Source organism: Sceloporus undulatus, chromosome 3 (assembly GCF_019175285.1).
Source record: "Sceloporus undulatus isolate JIND9_A2432 ecotype Alabama chromosome 3, SceUnd_v1.1, whole genome shotgun sequence".
Taxonomy (NCBI): Eukaryota; Metazoa; Chordata; class Lepidosauria; order Squamata; family Phrynosomatidae; genus Sceloporus; species Sceloporus undulatus.
The window spans coordinates 101547221-101572584 of NC_056524.1; the positions used below are offsets into that span (position 1 = coordinate 101547221).

General features: G+C 40.2%; 1 protein-coding gene and 1 non-coding gene across 2 annotated transcripts; both read right to left on the bottom strand.

The window, feature by feature from the left end:
- Positions 1 to 272: 272 nt before the first annotated feature.
- On the bottom strand, positions 273 to 21631 carry RNF149 (ring finger protein 149). The gene is made up of 8 exons (XM_042456525.1): positions 20998 to 21631; positions 13686 to 13936; positions 10561 to 10629; positions 8036 to 8118; positions 6728 to 6824; positions 5303 to 5498; positions 2152 to 3908; positions 273 to 521 (listed from the first exon to the last, which is right to left on the bottom strand). The coding sequence occupies exons 1-7, from the start codon at positions 21434 to 21436 to the stop codon at positions 3853 to 3855; spliced, it is 1191 nt and encodes a 396-aa protein (XP_042312459.1). The 5' UTR covers positions 21437 to 21631; the 3' UTR covers positions 273 to 521; positions 2152 to 3852.
- Positions 1273 to 1379, bottom strand: LOC121927475. Its single transcript, XR_006103241.1, has one exon. It is a non-coding gene; the product is annotated as a small nucleolar RNA SNORD89 (small nucleolar RNA).
- Positions 21632 to 25364: the final 3733 nt, after the last annotated feature.

Here is a 25364-nt window from a genome sequence, read left to right on the forward strand (position 1 = left end):
CATACATACTTTAAAAATATGGAAAGTGAAACTGCTCCAACATTTAATAAATTAAAAGTCTCCTCAAATTCAGAACAATGCTAGTCATCAAGGGTGCTTTAAGAATCAGTTTTGAATAGGACCAGATACTGAAAGTTTGATCTAATAGCTAATTTGTTGAAACTTAAATATATCTTTTCCACTCACCAGAACAAACCACATTCAGAAAGCTTTAATATCTTCCAAATGTTTTGCAGCCAAGTGTCTTCAGAAAGTAGACATTCAAAATGGAGCAGAGTCAACTGGGTAACTTTTATTAAAGTTTGTTTAGATCGTGTAAATTTGAACATTAAAAACATTTTATATTAAATCTCATCCACAGGGTTTACTTATGAAAATATGTTGATGTCTACTGTGAGACAACAGTCCAGGCAATTTATTCTGTTTTGGGGCATACACTGAAGTCTTCAGGGAAGATGCATTTTTCCAGTCAGTGCCTAAATCAAGCTTGCATGGAAAAGTCCCTGAACAGTTAGAAGTACCTAGATGGGGAGGACAAATAACACAATTTACATACTGTGGAAAGTTGATGTTAAAAAAAACTTTTTTAAAATTGCTGAAGCCATTCAATAATCCAGAGATACAGGTTTGGATCCTAAGATTTCAGTAAACCCTTTTCTCCTCAAGAAAAATGTGCTGCCACATTACACTAATAGGAAACTGGGGGAGAGATGGATAATTTTCACAGATTCTGCCCTCCAGCTATAGCTCTCTGTAGAAAAGAAATGCAAAACAGTTGCCTTCCTCACTTTAGTGTAGGAGCTTTGTCTAGATCCAGGATGTTAATGTAATATAATCTTCAAGTCTAATAAAAATGTGAAGTTGAAGGCTTTCATGGCTGGCATCCATAGTTTTTTGTGGTTTTTTTGGGCTATGTGGCCATGTTCTAGAAGAGTTTATTCCTGACATTTCGCCAGCATCTGTGGCTGGCATCTTCAGGCAAGCATTCTCTGAAGATGCCAGCCTCAGATGCTGGCAAAATGTCAGGAACAAAATCTTCTAGAACATGGCCACATAGCCCGAAAAAAACACAAAAAACTATCCAATAAAAAGGGAAACCAACAACATACTATTAATTTATGACATTACTATTCTTCAAAAACAACTAGAAGTATTCATGCTTGGTAGTATCTTCAACAGTAACAAACTAATCTTGGGGACAGTAAACTAGGCAACAGTAAAATGGTCCAATACTTGATGTGCCAGGACAACTCACTGCAAACATGTGAAAGCACTGAGGTCAGACAAAAAGTCGCTTCAGGAGTTTTGTCATCATGCCTTTAGAGAGAAAACTGTTCACAGGCACTGCAATTCGGCCTTTTTTGTCATCACTCCTCAGCAACAAGTCACCAAACTTAGAGAATGATAGCAGCTCCTCCCAGACAGACTTCAAATCATTTTGTCAACATTCAGAGTGGGATTATATTTCTAAAAATCTAGATTCAGAAGTCTAGAAACAAGTACTTTTAACTGTTTTAATTGGTCTGTCTAGGCTTGGGAATGGAATAAGGACAGAAGTGCAAGAATATGTGGAGAACTGGGACCAGTTCAACCACAATTATATGTGGTGGAAACCAAACAGTACATGGCACTAAAGTCTTATTCCACTTCCATTTGAAACAATTACATTTTCTGCCTTTATTATATTTGAAGTTCCCTACATACTACTGTGTTACTATGCATCTGCCAGTATACCAGCTGTCCAAAAACACACTAAGGGTCCATACAGACAGGCCAAAATAAAGCTGCTTCAGGTCACTTTGGAAGTATGCTGTTTAAGTGACACACACATCTTAAGAAGCCAGAAGCTGTGTGGCTTTGGTGGAGCTTCTGGCCTCTCAGGACACATGCATCATTTAAACAGCATACCTCTATAGTGACCAGAACCAGCTTTATTTTCTCCAGTCTGTATGGGTTCAAAGCTTTTCAGGAAGGCTTATTCAAAGAGGAACAGGTTGAGCAACAACTATACTGTGCATACAACTCTGCTTCAGTTTTGCCAGGTTCTATATGCTGCTCCCCAAATATTTTTTTAAACCCTGGAAAAAAGTATTAAGTATAGGATGCCTTACATAATTTAATTTATTCCAAGGATAAATTATTAATACTCACCAAATTGCCTTCTCCAAGGCAGGTGCTGCATTGCAAATGTCAGAAAGGGTCTGGAGATGAATCAAGATAACGACCAGCCAGCTCCTTGATACTAGGCCAATTAAGATATTCTAGAAACAACTACAAGTAAAACTCTACTTCTTGTAACAGATAAAGAGAAAGGAGAATTACTGAACGCCCAGCAACAGATCCTTATTGAAGACATGGCAAGTAGCTCAACCATTCAACAGCAGATCCTTTCTTGAAGGCATAGCAAGTCATGACATGTTCCACTTTGTGAAATGCTAAGGTGCAGACCTTGCTGAAGTCACTGTTGCTAGTTAAACGGCTTCCCTCAAAAAAGGCAGCAAATTCTTCAGAATATTTTGGAAAGAGACTTATCAGGAGCATATGTCACCTCATATTTGAACTGTTCCATGTTTGTGAAGATCTTGTCTTGGACATTCTTCGAACATACTTCTCCATTTTACATAGCAGATTGCATACTTTCTCAGACATTTCAAGTACTTTAACAAATATCTATTCTTATACATTTATAAAATTTAACTTAATAACCCCATACATTCATTTATAATAACACTGGAATCCTAAAAAAATATTTGACATTTAATAAAACTATAAATACACAATTCACCATTTTCCTTAGACCTTCTTTTATGGAATTGCCTGAAGGAAGAAGTAAAATTTAACTAGTGCAGTGACACTTATTTTAATATAATTCACTTCAGGCTCAGTGCTTTTCAAATGTTTCATAAAGGCACTATGCTACGGATTGAGCAAGATAGTATAAACTAATTACTACCCTGGGCACTCTTCTAATAGGCATCTAATAAACCTTAGTATAAGAAACAGGTAAACAATGTTCACTTCACAAACATTCCAATACCATATTTGGATAGAGCAATATTCAGAAGAAGCAACCAGGGCAGGACGAAGATTGGTTTAAATTAAAGTATATGCCATATAATTGATATTGTGGATGTTTTCTCTTACATTGCTCTAGGCATAAATACATGGAATATCTAACTGAGCAGGATAATGTAAATTACTAACTTCTTAAAAGTAGGCAATTTAAGGGTCATTCATTTTCTTTAACAAGTATGTAGCAAAAGCAAGTATGTGGCTTTCAAGTCCATTGTAATGTTCTGATGTTTTAGAGGTCTATACTACATAATCAACACACCTTTAAAAAAAGACCACCAGTGGTATCTATATGCTACATGTAATATAATATAAATATGTTTAATTGTTAAACTGTTTCTTTGTGCATCTTCGAGGAATGATCTTTTTAATGCTCTCTAGCAATTTGTTCCTTTTCAGTGAGATTTCTGTGTCTTTGAGAACAAAACAGATTCTCTTCACACAGGTGTCTGTACCCACAAACCAAAAGAACCAAACTCTTAATTACAGGAGTTACAAAGGAACTGTAGAAAAATAATAATAAGTTCAACTTGTGCCATTAAAAAGCTAACATATCTTTAGATATTTTCCTTCTGCTCTCCAGTCTGTTGCAGCTCCCATTCTTTGATAAAAATCAGAACAGGGTTATGGTATGTATAGGGTACAAAACTCTTACTTATCAGCCCTTTAAAAACAGAATTATAAAAGCAAGACATTTCTTAGGCTATAGATACTAGTCCATACCATTTAAATAAAAATAAAATGGTCTTCAGCTCTTAGTTCAAGTCTGTAAAGGTTTCATTAAGCATTTCCACAAGGCAGTTGTTCTTCACGTGGACTATCTTTACAAGTTGTTTCTAAAAAAATAAAAATAAGAACTTTCATGCTCCACTGTCTATATTATAGGCATTACAAATAATATATGTTTACTCATTTCATTAAAAAATTAACAGGAAACATGTTAATGACAGCTTTAAGCTGGACACAATTTACACTAAGAGGAACATTCCAATTTAGTTCATGACCAGTAATCAAGTCAGCAGAAGGAAAGGTAAAGAAATACAGTCCTGTAGTAAGGAAAAAAAATATTGGCCAGGATTATTCATTTTCCCCCTAAAATTTAGTCCCCTGCTCTCCAGAGTTTCTCCCATCCTCAGCGTGAGCCCCTATTCCCACAAAAGTCACATACCCTGTTAAGCACCATTTCTATATATCTTTACAGTTGTTTTTTCTACAAGAGAAACAGCAATATGCTTAAAACCAGGGGTAGGCAATCTGCGGTCCACGGGCCGGATGCGGCCCGGCAAGGCCTTGGGCCTCAGCCCGGTCCTGCCGCCGATTGCCGCTGGGGCCTTTGGGGGGCGATTGTCTAGAGAAGCCTCAGAAACATGCATTTATCTTAACATTTTTTAAAAAATCAGCAAATTTTTTCACGTGTCCTCCATTTTTTATTTAAAAAGTGCCCTCCATTTGAAAATTGTCTTACGTTTTTTTTTTTAAAAAAAATTATTTAATTATTTATTTTTTGGCTTCGGCCCCCCAATTGTCTGAGGGACAGCTACCCGGCCCCCGGCTCAAAAGGGTTGCCTACCCCTGCTTAAAACCAATCATTTTCTATCAGAATTCAGTTACATTTTTTGGTTGTACAAGCTGGACATACTACACTTGCCTAATCAACTGCATAAGCCCATAATTAGATGTCACAAATACACTAGTTATGCTGACAGAATGACAGAGAGGGCATGCAGGTGGACCCAAAGGAGCGGTACACAGCTACTGTAGTGCCGATTGCGCTGGGATCATGGCAACCACACGGGCCTGCTCCCAATACAGGCCGCAGGGATGGTCCTGACTGGGCCACTTGCAGGGGCGGATTATATCTGCTCCTTTTTGCCCTGGCCTCAGGGCAGCTTCAGGCCACGTTTGGGGTTGTGTGTTGTGTAAATGGCATGTCTCCAACACAGCTTGAAGGCGCATAATTTGGCCCGCCTGTTTCAGGCCACAGTCATCATGCATGCATAATGCAGGGCAGAATACGTCTAAAGATAATCACATGACAATTTAATACATTGAAAAACAACAGTGGAACAGTGTTGTACACTGACAGGGAGAGTATAGAAGTTGATTTCCTCAGTCATTCAAGTTAGATTGAATACACAACATTTTAGTGCATCCACTAGTACAATTTTAAACTTGTAGTTTCTTTTCCAAAGTTTCAACTCCTAGAAAAACATTTTGCAAGGTTACTTACCAAGTAAAGCTGTTGTTTCACCTGCCTCCTCTTTTAAACTGTTCCTATTTACTGCAGATTGCTCAGTAGAAGATGCTGATGATTCACTTGTTTCATTTCTGCCCTCTTCTTGTATAGCAATACTCCAACTCTCAGCTGATATGCTGCCACTTACAGATTCAGGCACTGTAGCTTCAAGTACTTCTTTAGGTGCTCCCTTTAAAGTTGAAGAAAAATAGCATTAATCTCTAAAATAAATATTGGAAAGGAGGCTAAAGCGAAGAGGTTAAAATAATTTATCAAGAAGAAACAAGCTCTTTAATCAAAGCAATAATTTCCTGATTCCTTTCCTAACTATAGTATGGTCAAGAATGAAGACTGGAACATGACACAGAGGAGACTAGGTGGTCCAAATGCTTCCTATTTATACTAATTCTATAATTAGTAATTTAAGTAATTCTTCAAGTAAAGAAAGGGAGAGAGGGAAGACGGCCTACTGTCTCTAATAAACTTATTAACAGGGACAAGCTTAGTTCCATCCTAAAGTGACAGATACCCTTTATGGAAGAAAGTGCTATACTAAAAACCATAGTTAACCACAATAAAAGAAAGACGACCTCCTAAAAAGATTTTACTATTTTTTGGGGGGGGGGGGGGCAAACAGACAGGCCAAAATAAAAGCTGCTCTGGGTCAATTGGAGGTATGCTGTTTAAATGAACATGCATCTTAAGAGGCCAGAAGCTGCACCAAAGCCACGCTCCAGTCTTAGGACTGGAGCGTGGCTTTGGCATAGTTTCCGCTTCTTATGACGCATGCATCATTTAAACAGCATTGTCCAAAATGACCCGAAACAGATTTATTTTGGCCTGTCTGTCTGGGCCCTTTCTGCTTCCAACATAAGGGAATATGCAGCAATTAATGAGTTTAAAAATGAGCTACAGATCCAACCATCCTACACTTGATACAGCATCTTCTAGGATGTGTGCTTTTCAAATACAGTGTGTGATCTGAACAGCTCACATTCCTGCAGGTGTACAATTAGCATGACAAAAAGAAGAGTTCTAGCCTCCTATGCCAACTTCTAATCAGGTAGAAACTGATAACCTCCTTACAAAAAAAAAAAAAAAAGGGGGGGGGGAGGCCTACTGGTGGGGGATGAATGGAAGCAAACGGGTTATCTGACCAGCAGTTTACAATTTGTGTTTGGCTTGGCCATTGTCAAGTTTTATATATTCACATTTCAAGTTTCTGCTGAAGAAGTGCTAATGGCATGTCTCATTGAAATTCTGGCAGACTTGAATCCAGTAGAACTACAGGCTAGATACTACTTCTTGAAAAACAGGTACTCTGCCAGGGCCAACAAAGGACAGAATGTTTAAAGAAGTACATATATTAGCTAGTACCATATAGGATGTCAATATACTGTACTCAGTTTCACAACATACCCAATATCCTAGAGCTTTGATGACATCTAGTTTACACATAGGACATGTTCTGTGCTCCAATAACCAGGGATCAATGCAGTGCCTATGGAAGACATGTCTGAAAATAGAGACAGTACTTTTAAAATCAAGTACAGAATACCTCTAACGTTGAACTCACATTTACATAATTCAATGTAATTAAAACTACAAAAAGTAATAACAAAAGGCTTAGTATATAGGAAAGATCTTTAAAATTAAACGTGGTAATATCAGCCTAGGACTCAGCAAAGCACTGTATACTATGGATTTATTTGTCAAAATACTGACTCAGCTAAAATAAATTGCTCTCATTGCAAAATACAACACTTAGAGAAAAACGTATAATTTTTATGGATATAAAGCCCATAGTGACAACACTTGATAAAATCAAGAAAGTCCCATGCAGAAGTAGGATTAGCTTGCATGCTGAGCACAGAAATAGCTGCTTGTTTCAGCAACTCATCACATTGCACCCCCTCAATACATTATTCTGGATATTCCCAGAATGACAGGATGATTCTTTAGGGATGCAAGTGGCTGAGGTAGGGAAGACAGGAAAACCATCTATATGTCATTTTCAGTTCTCAGTATAAAGCAGATATAGTGAACTGTTTTTCCTCTGAGAGGAGCACTTCATTTTGAAAAAAACTATGAGGAATAGAGATATTAGCTGTGGGTGGGACTAAACTCAAAAGAAAGCAGGGCCCATGCGTGTATGTAAATCCCCAATGTGTGATGCAGAGACCATGATGAAGAAGGAAGCAAGCTCATTCATCATTTATGCCACAAATTACTCTAGATACAAATCATTTTGGTAGTGATATAAACTACCGTTAACATTCTCTACCTCTTACACACCCAGTTAATTCATAAGAAGCTGCCCACTAAATGAGAATAAGATTCTGAAACACTCGAATGGAAAAACTATGCATTCTAAATCTATTAAATAGATCATTTACTATTTATAATGTATTTTTGCCTCCCATCCAGGCATTTTCACTGCATTAAAAAAAAGAGTTCCACAACAGTTTATGTTTAAAACACAGAAGCTCAATATTCAAACTATACAAACACTTAACATAGCCAGTACCATACAAAACAGCCACATTATTTACATACTTTGACTTCTATATACTTGATTAAACTATAAAGCAGAAAACACCTACAGTACAATGTAGTTCTACATTCTAAATAGACTGAAGACTGGATATTTTCATGCAATTTGTTCAATATTTCTGAGGAAAAAGATATCTTGAAGCAAAATAATTCTTGTAGTTTTAATATGCTTACTTGCAAGGCAAGATTCGAACTGTATCTTTTGGTTTATAGTTTTCAATGCATACAGCACAATTTTCTGCATCCACATCCAAACCCTTAAAAAGAAAGAAAAGCCTTTTATTTAAGCATGGCAGCAATAAAGACTATCCTTAATCTGAGATAAACCCAGGTTCCAATTTGAAAGATTCTGATAGTATAGTGCGCCTGTGTCATATGTGGGAGCGCTATATGGGGCTTTCAGCATATGCTGAAAGCCGTGCGGGAGTGCGCAAGACGGCACGTCCAACTGCAACTAATGGAGTGTGTGCCCATGGGGCTTGAGCATATGCAGTATTTGCTTTACGTGGCCGAGTCTGGAATGGATGCCCTGCGTAAAGCAAGGGCAGACTGTATAAGAATCTGAATCTTCTTAGCTAATTGTTTGATAAGAAGCAGTGAAAGCTTTCGTTCGGATTTCCAAACAAGGATTTGTGAAAAAATGAACTATAATAGATGACTGCAGGAAGACACACTTTGTGTGTCTTCAGATATACTGATTAATGTAATTTGAAACACTACAGGTCTGTTAGTAACAGTAAACAAAAAGAACAAGAAGAAAGAAAATAAACAAAAAGACTTAAAACAGATTTTGCCAGAGCAAATCTAAAGAGAGGTTCTATGAAGTACCACCCCTGGGACAGATGAAGTAGAATTGAAAGGCAGTGGAGGAGGCTGGCATTGCAAAACAAGCATCTACATCTAGAAAGTTCTGGAGTTGTGCTGTGTGCAGATCCCATATGTGTGATGGACCAGAGATCATGATGAGGAAGGAAAGAGAGCTGAGTCGGAAACTATTTTTTTGTTTTGTTTAAAGAACTTGCATAATTCACAGTTTAAGACTGTAACCACTTTTGTTAAGTCCACTTTGACTACACAAACAGCGGAAGATCCGGAAGACAAATTAAAATGGAGTTGGAGTATGTGATAAAGATGGACCATATTCCAGTATTTAATTTAGCTTTTTTATTTATACTAAATGTTTCATTTCTCCACCCCTTTTAGGTTTACTTCCAATAGGCAAGTAACACAGTAGTGTTTCCAATCCTTTGTAAAACTCAGGTCCGTGAATTTTAAACTATTCCTAGATACAAGTTGTTTTTTCTAATCTTTATTTGTGTTTTGCCTTGCATAACTGTGTAAAACCAATGAGAAATGGAGAAATCCTCTCTTTTCCTGCAAGTTGAACAACTGCAAAACACCCACAGCAGATTGCTACTGATGCATTTTTGCTTAAGGTCTATACACAGGAATCTGAGGAGCGATAATACCGCCAACAAGTGGCATACTAGCGCCGATTCTAGGGTTAGGGACTGCGTGACAACCGCACAGTTCCTAACCCTAGAACATATGGGCGGTGTAGCAATGGCAGTTCCCTGTGTATATGGGTGCCCCACCATTGTTACGTAAACGCCACGTGGCGCTTACATAATAAATGAGCCAGTGACACACCTATTACACCGCCCCTGCAGCTTAAAAAGAACCCACTTTTTCCTCTACAGGGAAGCCGCGCTGTTTGGCGGCTGCATATTCCCTCCGGAGGAATATAGGCCGCCGGCAGGCCGCCCTTTTTGGGTGGTCTGTCCCAGGCCTGAGTTTGCTCCCTTCCCTGTTACAAAGTGGATGTGAGAACTTTTGCAAGAACCAATTATTTATTTTTCTTGAAGTTAAAGTTTTCCCTCTTGCGCTACAAAAATTGAGACAGATGATTTTCCATGCAACTTCTGTGTTTCCTTTATGACATATTTCATATTTTAGTTGTCTTAGATAGTACATCTAACCCACTGTAAGGGCTCTGCTTATTGGTTAGTTTTAAAATAAGTTTCAGGGACCCTCTGTACTGTTTAACATTGAAAACACCTTTTCAAAACGAGAAGCAGATTTCCAGACATACTTCTATTCTTGCGGGGAGGGGCGGCATTTCTTATGGTCCCTACAAGATTCTTCTATCCTCCACAGCTACTCACCCCAACCCAAACTTTTAAAACAAACATCTAAACTAAAATTTTAAAACAAACAAACAAGAGACATTTCAAAGTAAATACGAAATTCCATGTAAGACAAAATGGGCAAGCTTCTGGAAAAGATAATTTAGGTATGCCCAATAACATTGGCATATTCACTGTTACTACTGGGACTCACAAGAATTATTTAACAGCCCCACCCCTCATGTTTTTTAAAATGATCCTTAGTTTTTAAACAGGTCTGACATATATCATTCGGTATGTCATGGGGCTTCCATTCCTATGCTCCCTTGAATGCTATGTCATTTTTAATATGTGATTTTTAGACTGCAGCAATCTCTGTATGTGTGTGTATATCGCAACTGTCCAATAAACTTCATTTTATGAAACTGTACTAAGGAAGGAAGGAAGTGACAAAAACCCCTGTAAGTATTCTTTGCCTAAGAAAACCTTATGAAATTCGTAGGGTCATCTTAAATGGATAGGTGACTTGGACACACACAACTTCTCACCCAACATTATTATGACCAAAATTACCTTATCTTCAGGCTTAACAACATGTAGTGATAGGTGGCCAATTGCTTTCATTGTTTCTTCTCTGTAGCTCTTAAAAAAAGTAATTTAGGTTAGCAATCCAAATTCAATGATATTTTATGAAGATACATTTGAAGTATTGAGAAATCTAGGTACTCCAATGATTTAAAATTTAGCAGTTCTATAGTAAAGGGTTCAAAGGCTATATTATACTGATGATTTTCAGTGTGTATAGTCAGAGCATAGATGAACAAAAGTAAAATTCACCGAATGATATCAATAACTTCTCTAGTATTTTCTTTTCTACTGAATAGACTTTTTTCACTGTAACATATTTGGACAGTCAGATTATTTGTTCAAATGCAGCAATTCATTCTCACTTGTGACTACTGCAGCAAGGTACAGTCTTTTAAGAATACTACCCTTCAATTTATACTAACAATGAAACAAATTAAGGCACTCTTTATCTCATGTTTGATATCATACTACATCATAGCAAAACAACAACAAACAAAAACAAAAAAACCCCATGTATTACTAAGCAAAGTGATCTCAGGGTTGTATGTTTGAAACCTTCTAACAGTCAAGATTAAGAGAATGATTTTGTCATCAGTTCTGTCATGCAGGCTATAGTTATCTTATACTATCTCTTTAAAGTAAGCTTAAAATCTTCCCCAAGTAATCATGCAAATTCACACAAACACAATAAACATAAACATGATCTATCCTTAGAGGCTTCATTGAGCTGCATTAGGCCCTCCAAGGAGCCATCACTTAAGCAGACAGGTAACTGCATACAAAAGTTCAGGTCTTTCTGAAGTATCCATGTAACAGTCACCACAGTACCATTGCTAGCTGTTCAGTACAACAACAATAACATAACCTGCACTAGTGAAGGCAAGCTTGAAAGCTGCTTTAAAAAGGCATTCAGTCAGTAATTCTAACTCAGTCCTGATCTAAGATGTAGTGTGCTTCAGGCAATCAAACCTCCAACACAAACCGGTGTAATATCATTGTTCATTCATGATAATGCTAGCATTTCAGCAAACCTTTTAGTAGAAGACACAAAACAGCAAGTGAAAGGAAAGTTGTCAGCTTAATTGGAATTACTAACTCCCATAAACTGTAAGGAAGGGATGAGATTAAGGAAAGAAATATGGAGAAAGGAAACCAATCAAGGTGAAGAGGGGGGAAGAGAGTTTAACATGTAGTATATTATGAAACAGAAAACAGATGGTATATCTACACTGTAATAATAATGCAATTTGACACCATGTTAACTACCACAGTTCCATTCTACAAAATCACGGGATTCACAGTTTTTTGTGGCACCAGCATTCTTTGAGGCTAAATAACTTTTCAATCTACAAATCCCAGGATTCCATAGGATGGAGCTACAGCATTTAAAGTGGGAAAAGGGCAGCTGAGACTTATTAAACACATGAAGCTTTCCCATCACACCACCTTGCCAGCAAAAGCTTCATTGGGAAGAAAAGCAATGGATGAAGTGTCAAAGGTTGGTTTCCTGTACTGATTTGAATTAGGCTGTTTTTTTAGCCATAGACTTCTAGTACACTGTCATTAAATAACTTATGAACTTGTGAAATTGAAGCCTTTTATGGTCAGCATCCATAGTTTTTTGGGCTATGTGGCCATGTTCTAGAAGAGTTTATTTCTGACGTTTCACCAGCATCTGTGGCTGGCATCTTCAGAGAATGCTGGCATGGAAGAGAGCTGAATGCACACACACACACACACACACACTGTGACCCTGGGTAGGGAGGAGTGATTTCCATGTTGATCTGTGTATCGTTCTGTTGTTGATGGTAGGGCCTCAGAGTAGGAGGATATGCAGAGGATTAGTGTCTGCTAATTGGTGATCATTATCTGCTGGGAAAGCCCCTGGCCCTGGGTGGTTTCTCATTTGCATTTGCTGAGTCCTGATTTTCAGGACTGGTAGCCAACTTTGAACTTTGTTCACTTTAAGGGTTTCTTCTTTCCGATTGAAATTATCCAGATGTTTATAGATTTCAATGGCTTCCCTGTGCATTCTGACCTGATAGTTGTTGGCATGGTCCAGAATTTCAGTGGCGCTTTACACACCGCCCAGAAGGGCGGTCTGAAAAGTGCCTTCATTTGCTGCGTGGAGGAGCCTCAGCGGCCAAATTGCGCAGCTCCTCCACGCAGCAAAAAAGAAACTGCAAAATGCAGCTTCTTCTTGCGGCGCACTAATGACGCTGCAAGGCGCCAATGGTGCACTCACGTCATTAACGCCGTGCGAACGCTAAGCGTCCGCTATGTCAAGATGGCGGCGCCTGTGTAGAATGGGCACTGCCATTTTGTACGCACTGAGCGTGTACTAGAGTTAGGGGCATCCAGAAAGGACGCCCCTTTCTAACCCTAGTACGTGCTGAGCACATACTAGGGTGCCCATTTGTAACAGGCCAGTGTTATCAAACAGTATTTTATGCCCAGGATGGCTTATAATGTGTTCTGCTACTGCTGATTTTTCCGACTGACTCAGTCTGCTGTGCTTCTCATGTTACTTGATTCGTGTTTGTACACTGCATTTGGTGGTCCCTATGTAGACTTGTCCACAACTGCATGGAATGCGGTAAACTCCTGCGGCTGTGAGAAGGTCCCTCTTGTCCTTCACTGAGTGAAGCATTTGCTGGATTTTCTTGGTTGGTTTGTAAACCATTTGGAAGTTATGTTTCCTCACCAGTTTCCCTTTTCTGTCTGTGACTCCTTTGATGTATGGAGTCACATGGCCACATAGCCCAAAACCCCCCACAAAAAATAAATAACTTGGTTTTGTCTCTAAGACATGCAGGGGTAGAATTAGAACAATTGCTTTCATCACCTAAAGACAATCTCAGTTCTAGTTCAAAACACTAATTTGAATAGCAAATGCAATTCGGGTATATCTAGTTCTGGAAACAAGTTACACCAGATACTCATAGGCAGCATAAGTCGCTATTAAGAAACTTATTCAGGCCAATTTGCATTTATAGACAAGAAGATACAAATGTTGCTATACAACATTTCATTTATCCATTCATTTAATATTTGCTTATTATCAAACATCTTTCACAGACAGAAATAAGAGAATCATCACTAATAATTACCTGGTTTCTATAATGTGATCCAGTATAGAGGAAGCGTTGTATATAAAAAAATATAAGCCATGCTAAAGATATAATCATCATGGTGATAAATGCAATTGCTACGAACACAACTGACTGTCCACTGATATATTCTTGTACATGTTGTTTACCAACACCAATAGTCATTTTCACTGGAATTCCTCTTCGCACTGGCTCCAAGATCTCCATTCCTTTTGGGTACCCAACCATAATTACAACTGTATTGCCAGTACCTGTAGGAGGAGGAAAAAAACAGACATCAAATGGGCGCTTTTTTAACAAAAGAATAAAATCCAAGCCACTTTACATAGTTAAGTAATTAAGAGCTAGGCCAGGGCCTAAAGACACTGATCCTGGAAGCTACTTGGATGGGACACTGCCAATGAATACCAAGTGCTGTACAGTAGGCTATATTTCAGAGGAAGGAACTGGTAAAATCACCTCTAAGTATTCCTTGCCTAAAAAAAAATCCTATGAAATTCCCGGAGTCTCCATAAATTGACAAGCAACATGAACACACACACACACACACACACACACAAATAAATGAGCTGCTCTTGCTTATTTCTCCTCTTAAGATCTCTTGATCCTAAGTATGTGGCTAGGAGAAAAGGAAGGAATAGGAGAAGACAAGTAAATATTCCTTCAAGAACTGTCACTCTCTTCCACTTCAATGAAGAGGGCAAAACCCCTTTCAACTCCTTTTTTAAAAAATACTTAGAAAATAAGAGTCTTTGCACTCTAAAAAGTATTCAACACATTGGCTGGCATCCTGTTGGTTAGTCCCAACTAGAGTATAGCCATTCAGTCAATGTTGGATCAACATGTAGATAAATCTCAGTTGGTATATTCTAGTCAAGATTTAGGCCATTGTCTCTTGATAGCCAGCACAACATAAATGATTTGAGCACTGGGTTCTGGTGATCAAGGTTTGGTTCCTTGCTTGGACATGGAAACCCACTGGCAATCTTGGGAGAGTCACACACTCTCAGCCCCAGAATATTCCAAGATAGGATTGCCTTAAGGTCACTATAAATCAGAAATTTATTTATTTATTATTTGATTTGAAGGCACACAACCACCACTTCATTCTCCTCTACAGAATCAACCACCTGATTATCATTTCATGAGCTTTCTGCTATTTGAGGATTAGCAGGACTTCTACACACTTGATTTGTCTGACATAAAAATTCTGATTAGAAAATGTCTTGATTTTTTCCCTTTGATAAGCAACTTTTTGTCTACTAAATCTTGGTTATGTTATTTTGCAGTTATTCTGGAACATCAAACAAGAACATTCAAAATAAGATCCTTAAGTACATGATAATTATATTCAATATAATAATCTAAAATTTAATATCATATACAGTCGGCCCTCTGTATCCACAGATTCAACTATCTATGGTGTAAAAATATTTTTAAAACCCCAAAAAACAAACTCTGATTTTGCCATTTTATATAAGGATCACCATTTCATTACTCCATTGTATATAATGGAACTTAAACATCTATCGATTTTGGTATCCCCAGGAAGAAATTTGGATATACCTTCTTCTTGCATTTTTCATATTCTGACAACATGCCAAGAAATTGAAAAAGAGCAAGATCGTACAGTACAACCCTATTGCAAGTGAACAAATAAGAATATTCTCTTTATATATTAAATACAAACTTGATAATATTCTGGAGCTTTGGTTTACCAGTTGTTCATTTTATTTTGGCAGATTGGACAGTTGCAAACACCAGAATTTAAATACCTGTGTATTATTATTCTGGAAGAAGTTCTGTATTTAAGAATTCTGTGAGCATAAAATATCAGTATGCAAAGATCTCGTAGCAAAATTGAGACTAATTGTGAAAAAGCTGTAGCATAAGCTTTTGTAGACTTATGAAAGTTTATGCTACAACCTCTTTTGCACAATTAGTCTCAATTGTGCTATGAGATCCCTTTGTATACAGTACTGATATTCCAGACTAACACAGCTATATCTCTGAATAAAATATCTAAGTTAAAGATGCACTGACCTAGTAAGGAAATACAAGTTTTATGTTTTGTTGTCATACTCATTAACATATACACCAAAGATTACCCTTCAACAAGATTATAATTGAGAGATTTTGCATGTTTTTTTTAAAATTAAGACAAAGTGATATAGCCTATTATTCAACAGCAGTTCCTCCAGCCTATGTCCTATTAGTTTCTTTCTATTTCCAAACATACAGTGCTGTGGTTTGAGAACCCTGCACTTCACAGACCTCTTTCATTTCTATAGGAATCCATATAGAATTACAAGAATGTGCATTTTACTTGGAGACAGAAGAGATGGGGATATGGGTGTTCATACACTCTCTTCGTGGGAATTTGGACTTGTGAGTATGGCTGGACAACTGTCATATCTGCAAATTCACATGTTCATCCAAGTACCAAAGCATGCACAATAAAGTGATATAATAATAATAATAATAATAATAATAAATGTTATTTCTATTTCCCGCCTCTCCCTGCGGATCGAGGCGGGATTACAACAAACAAATTATTTCAGCAATAAAAACATATCAAATACATTCAATAAAAACAATAACACTTGAGGCGAAGCACCAAAATCAGTGTGTATAGAGCCCTTGTACTGTCTATTCTCCTCTATGGGTCTGAAACATGGGTCACCTATCGCCAACACCTACGACTCCTCGAAGGCTTTCACCAGCACTGTTTATGCACAATTCTAAATATACACTGGACTGACTATGTGACAAATGTTGCTGTCCTTGAGCAAGCAGGGATCACTAGCATTGAGGCCAAGCTATTGAGGATGCAGCTGCACTGGGCAGGACATGTTTCTAGGATGAAGGACCATCACCTCCCAAAAATAGTATTCTATGGTGAACTCGCCACGGTCAGCATAAGAGAGGCGCCCCAAAGAAGAGATATAAGGACTCCCTGAAACAACATCTCAGGCTTGGCCAAATCGATCACCAACAATGGTCCGCCCTGGCCTCGCACTGGGAGGCATGGAGACACACTATCCACGATGCTGCAGCCTTTTTTGAAAACTCATGCCGAATGAGTCTCGAAGAGAAATGACAACGCAGAAAGAAATACAACTTGGAAACATCACCCAAGGAGACTTTTTGCTGTGCTTTATGCAACCGGACATGTTTATCTCGGATTGGCCTTTTTAGTCATCAATGCACTTGTAGAAAGCGTGCGATGAGTCCTTCCTGAATCTTTGTTCGCGAAGTAAAGCCAGAGAGACACCTTATAAACATAGTCTGAAGGTAATTTCATACACAATTTTGTGCATGAAAACCAAGTTTGTGTATACTGAACCATCAGAAAGCAAAGGTGTCACTATCTCAGCCACCCATATGGACACTTTTGGAATATTTTGGATTGCGAATTCCTGATAAAGAAGTCTCAACCTGTAGCATCATTCCAATAAATTAAACAAGCCACTTATTTCCTCAGCTATTATAAAGTCCTACAGCATCATCCTTTTATTAAGGCTGCAGGTCTACAGGATCCAGAAGATCAATTTCTTTGCTCTTCATACATTTCCTCTCCTTTCTTTGTCACACACGTAATAAACATAATCAGGCCTCACCAAAAAGCATGCTGCTACTGTACTCAGTAATTCTCCTTTTCCCAAATTTTGGTCAAATGATCCCTTAATAAGACGTTTGCTGCGCCTCACCTTAGAACATGCTCCTGTTTATGTATCTCACAAATAAGGTACTTGCCTGTTTGGTGATTTTTAGTTCTTCTCCCTCTATAATTAGGATGGTGATACAATAAGAAGCTAATAAAATTATGCATGGTGTGTCAAAACATGTTTTTCCTCACTCAGGCATTGTAACAACATGGGGTCATCTAGAAAAGTTAAATAGCATACGATTCAGGGCAAGAAGATGGAAGTAATTTTGGTTAAATCCAATTGCAAGTTATTATTATTATTAACCTTTATTTATGAAGCGCTGTAAATTTACACAGCGCTGTACATGCAATCATTTTAGTTAACAGATACACTGAATCAACAGAACTTATATGTTAGTCCCCCAAGTTCATGCTGATTCCAACATTGTACTAACAATGGAGTTTATCACTTATTCCAGCGGTACTCAAAATTTGTTGCCCTTGGGACCCCATCCACATGTGGACGTCATGCCCTTGCACTCAGCGTAGTATATGAATAAAAATATTTTGTTAGCATATACGTATCTTCATTTGCGGGAGCCACTGTGGCACAATGGTTTGTGTGTTGGACTTCAACTCTGGAGACCAGGGTTCGATTCCCAGCTTGGCCATGGAAACCCATTGCCTGACCTTGGGCAAGTCACATGCTCTCAGCCTCAGGGGAAGGCAAGAGCAAACCTCCTCTGAACAACTCTTGTCAAGAAAACCCCATTACAGGTTTGGCATAAGTCAGAAAGGACTTGAAGGCACACAGCAACAACAAAATTTTTTCATTCGCACATTCAGGTATACTGATTTTTTATTCAAGTTAGATCAGTTTTATTTAAATAAATTGAATGTTCAACTCAACACATGTGTACATAATACACATTAAAAAGTTTGGGAAGCGGAGGAGAAGAAATCAGAGCCTCTAAGCCTTGTGTCCCCCTTGAGCAAACCTTGCACCCCCGTTGGGGGTTATGCCCCACTATCTGAGAACCACTGCTTTATTCAGTAACATATAGTTAATTTATGGAATTCATCATAAGATGTAGTAATGCCGTTTAAAGGCCGCGCCAGCGATACGTGCGGTGGAAGGAGCTCTGAAATGGAGCTCCTTTCGGCGCCGCTGAAAGGGCGCCAAAAGTACCAAGACGTAACAGCTGCGCCACGCCGTTTGGACACGATGCGGCCGTTACGTAAAAATGGCGACGTCCGTGTGTACAGGGTGCCGCCATTTAGACGCCCCCATCACATGCTAGGGGTGAGGCTGATATGGACGCTGTGTCCTCAGCCAACCCCTAGCACATGACGGGGGCAGCGCAAAAGCCCATTTAAATTGGGCCAATATTAGCTTATTGGCTCTGAAGGAAAGACAGAACAAAACTGAAATAAAAACAATCAATGTAGGCTTCTGCTTTGATTCATCATGACTCCTCATTCATACATACATAAGTCAATGCACTCCACATGTGCAACCAGACATGAGGCACCTTTAGTTTAGTATTAAGGTCTGCTCTGTTGTTACATGCAGGGGTAAGTTTTTGAGCTAGCTAAAACGGACAATAAAACTGATTCAGAACCAGCATGGTCTAGTGGTTTGAGCACTGGACTAGGACTTTGGATGCCAGGGTTCAAATCCCAGCTGGACCATGTAAACCCACTGGGTGATCTTGGACAAAACACACATTCTCAGCCTCAGAGGAGGGCAAGGGCAAACCCCCTCTGAAGAAATTTGCCAAGAAAATCCCATGATAGGTTTGCCCTTAGGGTCGCCGTAACTGTGTGTGTGTGGGGGGGGGGGTGACTTGAAAGCACACCACCAACATCACTACAATAACAGTAGTCTACACTGCTTCTGACTACTCCCTGTAACTTGTTTTGTTTTGTTCAAAAACCAAACCCTACAATTAGTGCAACAGGGAGGAGGCTGAATTACGTTTTTCTCCTGGAGAGATTATCTGTTTTGTCTTTTGTTTTTATGTAAGAAACATATTCAACTTTGGCATCCCTCAATTTCAGTGTGTAGCAATGTTAGGTAAAGAACATATATAAACCCCACATCAACATACTCCCAGATTAAGTGTCCACACCAATGCAGCCATAGTTTACATATGATTTCAATATATGCCTCTCACCATAGTCTAGCCAAACACTCCATTTCCTTCACTATCTCATGGATGAATATGCTCTCTCCATCCCTGCCATTTACCGATCAATCCCGCCTCTCAGGCTGGAAACCACCCCCTTATATTTCCGTTCATCCATTCCCGTCACTGGGTGCATCTACATTGTAGAAATAGTGCAGTCTGGCATGCCTTTAAATGTCATGCCTCCATTTTATGGAACCCTGGGATCTGTAGTTTTGCAAGGCACTAGTAGTCTTTGGCAGAGAAGGAAAAAGACCTTGTCAAACGGATTCCCTAGGATGGAGCCCCAGCGCTTAGAGTTTTGTTATTGCGGTGTGCCTTCAAGTCATTTCCCATTTATGGAGGTTCTTAAGGCGATCCTATAATGGGGTTTGTCTTGGCAAGTTTTTCAAAGGGGGTTTCTTTCTCCTTGCCATCCTGAGGCTGAGAGAGTGTGACTTTGTCTATGGTCATCCAATGGGTTTCCCTGGCTGAGTCAGACATATATATATGCCATTGGTATGTGAGGATGTCAATTCAAATTACAAATCCTTTGTGTATGGAAATGAAGTTGCAGGCCCAATTTGAACCATGGATGGTTGTTAGTACACAAAGACATAAAAAACTGGTCTCTGTGCGTGGAGATGAAGGGGCAGAGCCAGTTTTGCAATGGGACTAGCCTGTGGTGAATGTAGGGCACCCGCATGAGGATGGGGTTAGGTGGTGTTGAAGTGTGTGTAGTGAGGAAGGGAAACCATCCTCTTTGTTCAATCCAATGTTGAGGGACTACAGTTTGTGGATGAATTCCAATCCTGCTGTTTCTTCTTCCAAACCACCTTTGTAGTTCTTTTGTTCAAGGACTGTTCTTCTGAGGCCTGGGATGGAGAGCCCAGGGAGAATGAAATGCTCTGCCACTGGGTTTTGTGTACTGTATTGCCATTCCTAATGTCTGATTTATGTCCATTTCTCCTCTGGCCCAGGGACTGGCCTGTCTGCCCAATACAGAGTGCCGAAGGGTATTGCTGACACTGTATAGCATAGATCACATTGGAGGATGAGCACATGAAGGCCCCCCTAATATCACCCACAATATGAGCTTCATCTCCATACACACAGACCAGTTTCCTAGGCCTTTGTGCCCTTTGTTAAAAACTGGACCTGCAACTTCATTTCCAGATACAGAGGATTTGTAATTTGAATCGACATCCTCACATACCAACAGCATCTATGTGTCTGTCTCTGGCTTCCACTCCACTAAATGCATCTGAGGAAGTGGAGTGAAGCCTAGGAAAGCTCCTGCTGCCAACTTCTTTCTTTCTGCAGACTAACACGGCTATATCTTTGAATAACAACAACAATAGTAGTTTTGGACCCAGGAATCCGTTGGGGGCGGACGAGTCACGCTCTCTCAGCTTCAGAGGGACCCAATGGGCCAAGGAAGCCCGAGGGCCGGGTGACCATACAACGAAGCCATCCCCCCAAAGACGCCACTGACCGAAGTGGGGCATGGTGAAGGTGGAGTTCCCGAAGCGGGGCTCGTTGTAGACGACGACGGCGGCGGCCCTCTTCCTGGCGGCGTTGGCCACCTTCTCCTTGAGGCTGCAGCCGCCCAGGGCCACCAGGGCGATCCAGGCGGAGGAGGAGGCGGAGGCGGGCCGGGGTCCGGGCACCTGGTACTCGGCTCCCGGGGCGCATCCCTCCATGGCCCTGAGGGCCCCTCCTCGGGGGATGCCCACCAGGCCCTGGGCGTTGGCTTTGGGCGACCCTTCCCCGTAGCGCCCGCTCTCGGCGCTGCCCCAGACGGTGCGGTTGGTGCTGGGCTCCGTGTAGACGGTGCTCACCCAGGCCGTGTACCAGACCAGCGAGCGGGCCTCCCGGGGGCTCCCCAGCGCCAGCACCGGCAGCAGCAGCCGCCACGACGCCAGGCTCCCCATCAGGAGAGCAGAGGAGCCGCTCCGCCACCACCACAGTCCCCGGCTCCAGCGACACAGGCCGCCCCACAGGCTCCACTGCGAGAGGACGCGAGGGAGAAGAAAGGGGGGAGGAGGAGGAGGCCGCTTTTATTGCGACGGCCCCCGGAGGAGGGAGCCCGCCCTCTTGGCCCCTCCTTCCCGCGCAGGCTGAGAGGCGGCCTTTGCCGCGGAATCCCAAACTCTGGTCCGCCATGTTTGTTTGTTTGCTTGTTTTGGACTACAGCTCCCAGAAGCCTCCGCCATCTTAGTCAATAGCCTTGCATCCTGGGAGATGGAGTCCAAAGGCCTGAGAGGCCTAGTTTGGGAGTGAGGACAAACAAATGAGCTCTAGTGCCAAAATAAGCTACAATGCTCAGGATTCCCCAACACTGAGCCGTGGCAGTTAAAGAGGTCGTACACTGGATTATTATCTGTGTACCATCTTGACATCAAAAGAAAAGAAAGAGCTCAGAATACAACAAACAACACAATGGTCCAAAACACACAGGAGAAATGATCCAGTCTGAAACTACTTTAACTGCCCTGGTGCTGCTAGGGCATCCTGGGAATTGTACTTTATTGTGTGGCGCCAGAGCTATCTCTGACAGAAGGCTAAAAAAATGGAGGACATGACCAAATAACAAAGCTAAAAACACTCACAGGAATATAATAAAAATAACAACAGCAATAATAATAATTGTAGAATGAATTAATGAATGAATATTATTTATTATTGTTATTAGAAATATACATTCATGTTTCTTGGTTGTGCTCAAAACGAAGGACATTTGGGAACTCCTCCTGGACAGAAGGCTGAAATGGAGGACATATCCTGGGAAAGGAGGACCTCTGGTCACCCTGAACATATCTCCCTGATGAAGAAGGTTGAATGATTCACAAAACTACAAAGTCTAGGATTCCATAGCATGGAGTCATGGCAGTTAAAGTGGTGTCAAACTGTACTGTTGGTGCAGTGCAGATGCAGCCAGAGACCTAAGATGTATATACACTGCAGAAATAATAATAATAATAATAATAATAATAATAATAATAATAATAATAATACTTTATTGATATAGCACCATCCATATACTGCTTTACAAACTTGCACAATAAAACATTTAAACACTTAGCTTCACACTGCTTCAGCTGCCACAGATCAGTGCTGTGTTATTATGGGAATTTGTGAGCTATTTGGCATTCTCTGTCAGAGCACTCTAGTGCCACAACAAGCTATAAATCCCACGATTCCATAGGATGGAACCATGGCAGTTAAACTGGTGTCAAACTATTAAATTGATTGTCAAACTTCAACAGTTAAATTGGTGTCAAACTGCATTAAATGAATTAATGCCATTTGACGCTGCTTTAACTGCCATAGCTCAGTGCTATGGAATTATGGCAATTTGTGAGGTATTTCTCTGTCAGAGCACTCTGGTGCCATGACAAACTATAAATCCCAGGATTACATAGGATGGCGCAATGACATTTAAATTGGTGTCAAAGTGTATTAATGCAGTTTGACACTTGCTTTAACTGCCATGGCTCAATGCTGTGGAATTCTGGCAATTTGTGAGCTATTTGGCCTTCTCTGTCAGAGTGCTCTGATGCCACCATTGTTGTTGTTGTGTGTCTTCAAGTTACTTCTGACTTATGGTGATCCTAAGGTGAACCTATCATGGGATTTTCTTGGTAAGATTGTTCAGAGGAGGTTTGGCATTGCCTTCCCCTGAAGCTGTGAGAGTGCGACATGCCAAAGGTCATCCAGTGGGGTTTACATGGCTGAGCTGGGAACTGAACTCTGGTTTTAAGAATCATAGTCCAACACTCAAACTGCTACAAAATACCAATCCCAGGATTCCCATAGGATGGAGCAATGACAAATTGGTGTCAAACTGCATTTTGGCATCAGCTCTAATTGAATTATGGCTTTTCAACATTGCACAAATTATAGTGCCATCATTCTGCTTTAAGTGCCAGGTTTCATCTTATGTAATCATGAGATTTGCAGTTTATGAAGGGGCATCTCAAATTCTGATCCAGGAAGCTCTAGTCCCAAGCCAAACTCCAGGATTTCATAGAATGCAGCTAAAGTGGAATCATAGAGCTGTAATTGTGTAGTGTGAAAGGGTCTGTGGGCAGCAAGGCCAGAGGCTTGTGAAACAGTGTTTTTATATTGATTGGGTTTTTAAAAACACAATAGGAATTAATCACTATTCACTCAGGAGGAGGCTGCTAGATGTGGCTGATCTTGTGGTTTTCAAACCTGGCTTCTTATCCAGTAGAGATAGCCTTCGATCTCACCATTAAATCTCTCCCATTCTGTCTTCCACAGCATCATAGAAGGAACAGGGTGACCGGGGTCCTCTTTTTCCAGGACACACTCTACATTCCAACCTTCTGTCCAGGAGGAATTTCAAAACAGCCTCCATTTTGAGCATGACTGAGAAGCATGAATTCGCATTTCTAAGATAGCTTTTATTTTGTAATATCCTTCACTTTTCTTGAAGGTCCTACATTTTGCGGTGAAGACATCTAGTCACCCTGAAAGGGAAGGCTCTCTCCTCAGCATGGAGAAGCAGTCCAGAAGACTTTGGCAGCAACAACAGTAGCCTTAACCAATGTGGCCAGCGCTGCGAGTTGCAGTCCATGAACATATGACCCCCCCCAAGCTTTCCCCCATGTGACAACCCTGTGAAGTAGCTTGGGTTAAAAGGCAATGATGGGCGCAAGGCCACCAAATGAACTTCATAGAGAGGGAACTGAAACTAGGGCCCCTTTCTGACTACACAATTACAGTGCTATGATTCCATTGCAGCAAAATTCTGGCTGAGAATGTTAGTTTTCTTTCCCTAGACTAAAAATCCCAGGATTTCATAGGATGCTGAAGGCAGCATCCTATGGAATCCTGGAATTTTTAATCTAGGGAAGGAAAATTAACATTCTCAGCCAGAATTGATGGCTGGTTACTTGTTTTTCTATAGAGCAAATTGATGAACTGTTGAATAGTAACTTGATCTTGTGTAAAGAAAAAGCTAACAGCTATGCTATTGCAGTTGTGTTCATATCAAAGTCCACAGGTTCTTGAAAAAGGGAAAATATAATAAATTTTAAAAGAATTTCCCCACTGAAGTTTGGTTTTAAGACAATAAAACTTGGAATTTATTTTGCTAGTTTCTCAAACTGCATACTGATCTGCCACAGTGACACATGCCTTGGTTACCTCCTATTTACGTGACTGTAGCACATACTATAGGCATAGTGGTTTGAGTGTCGGACTATGACCCTGGAGATCAGGGTTCGAATCCCAGCTTGGCCATGAAAACCCACTGGGTGTCCTTAGGTAAGTCATAGTCTCTCAGCCTCAGAGGTTGACAATGGCAAACCCCCTCTGAAGGAACCTGCCAAGAAAAACCCATGATAAGGTCACCTTAGGGTTGCTGTAAGTTGGAAATGATCTGAAGTGGCACAGTAACAACAGCAAATCACACACACGTGAAGCCGTCCAGAAACTTCAGTAGATCCAAAATGTTGTGGACGGACTGCTGACTAGACCTGGTTACAGAAAACAAAGTCCTTGCTATGCCATCTTTGCTGGCTATGGGATGTTTTCCCAGGCAGATTTTACAATACAGTATTAGCTATGAACTATAAAGTATATTATGGCTAGAATTCTGATGTCTGAAGGACTGTATCTCTCCAAATGAGCTTGTTTGAGCTCTGAGATCTTAGAGTGAAGGCTTTCTTTTCGCAGTACCATCCTCACAAGTACATTTGGAAGCAGACGAGTGACAGCCTTCTCAGTGGTTGATCACAAGTTGTGAAACTCCTTTCCATGGGAGCTTATTCTGATTTTGAATGCTGCCCTGTGTCCTGTACTTGGGAAAAGTGGGATATAAAATTAATTCAA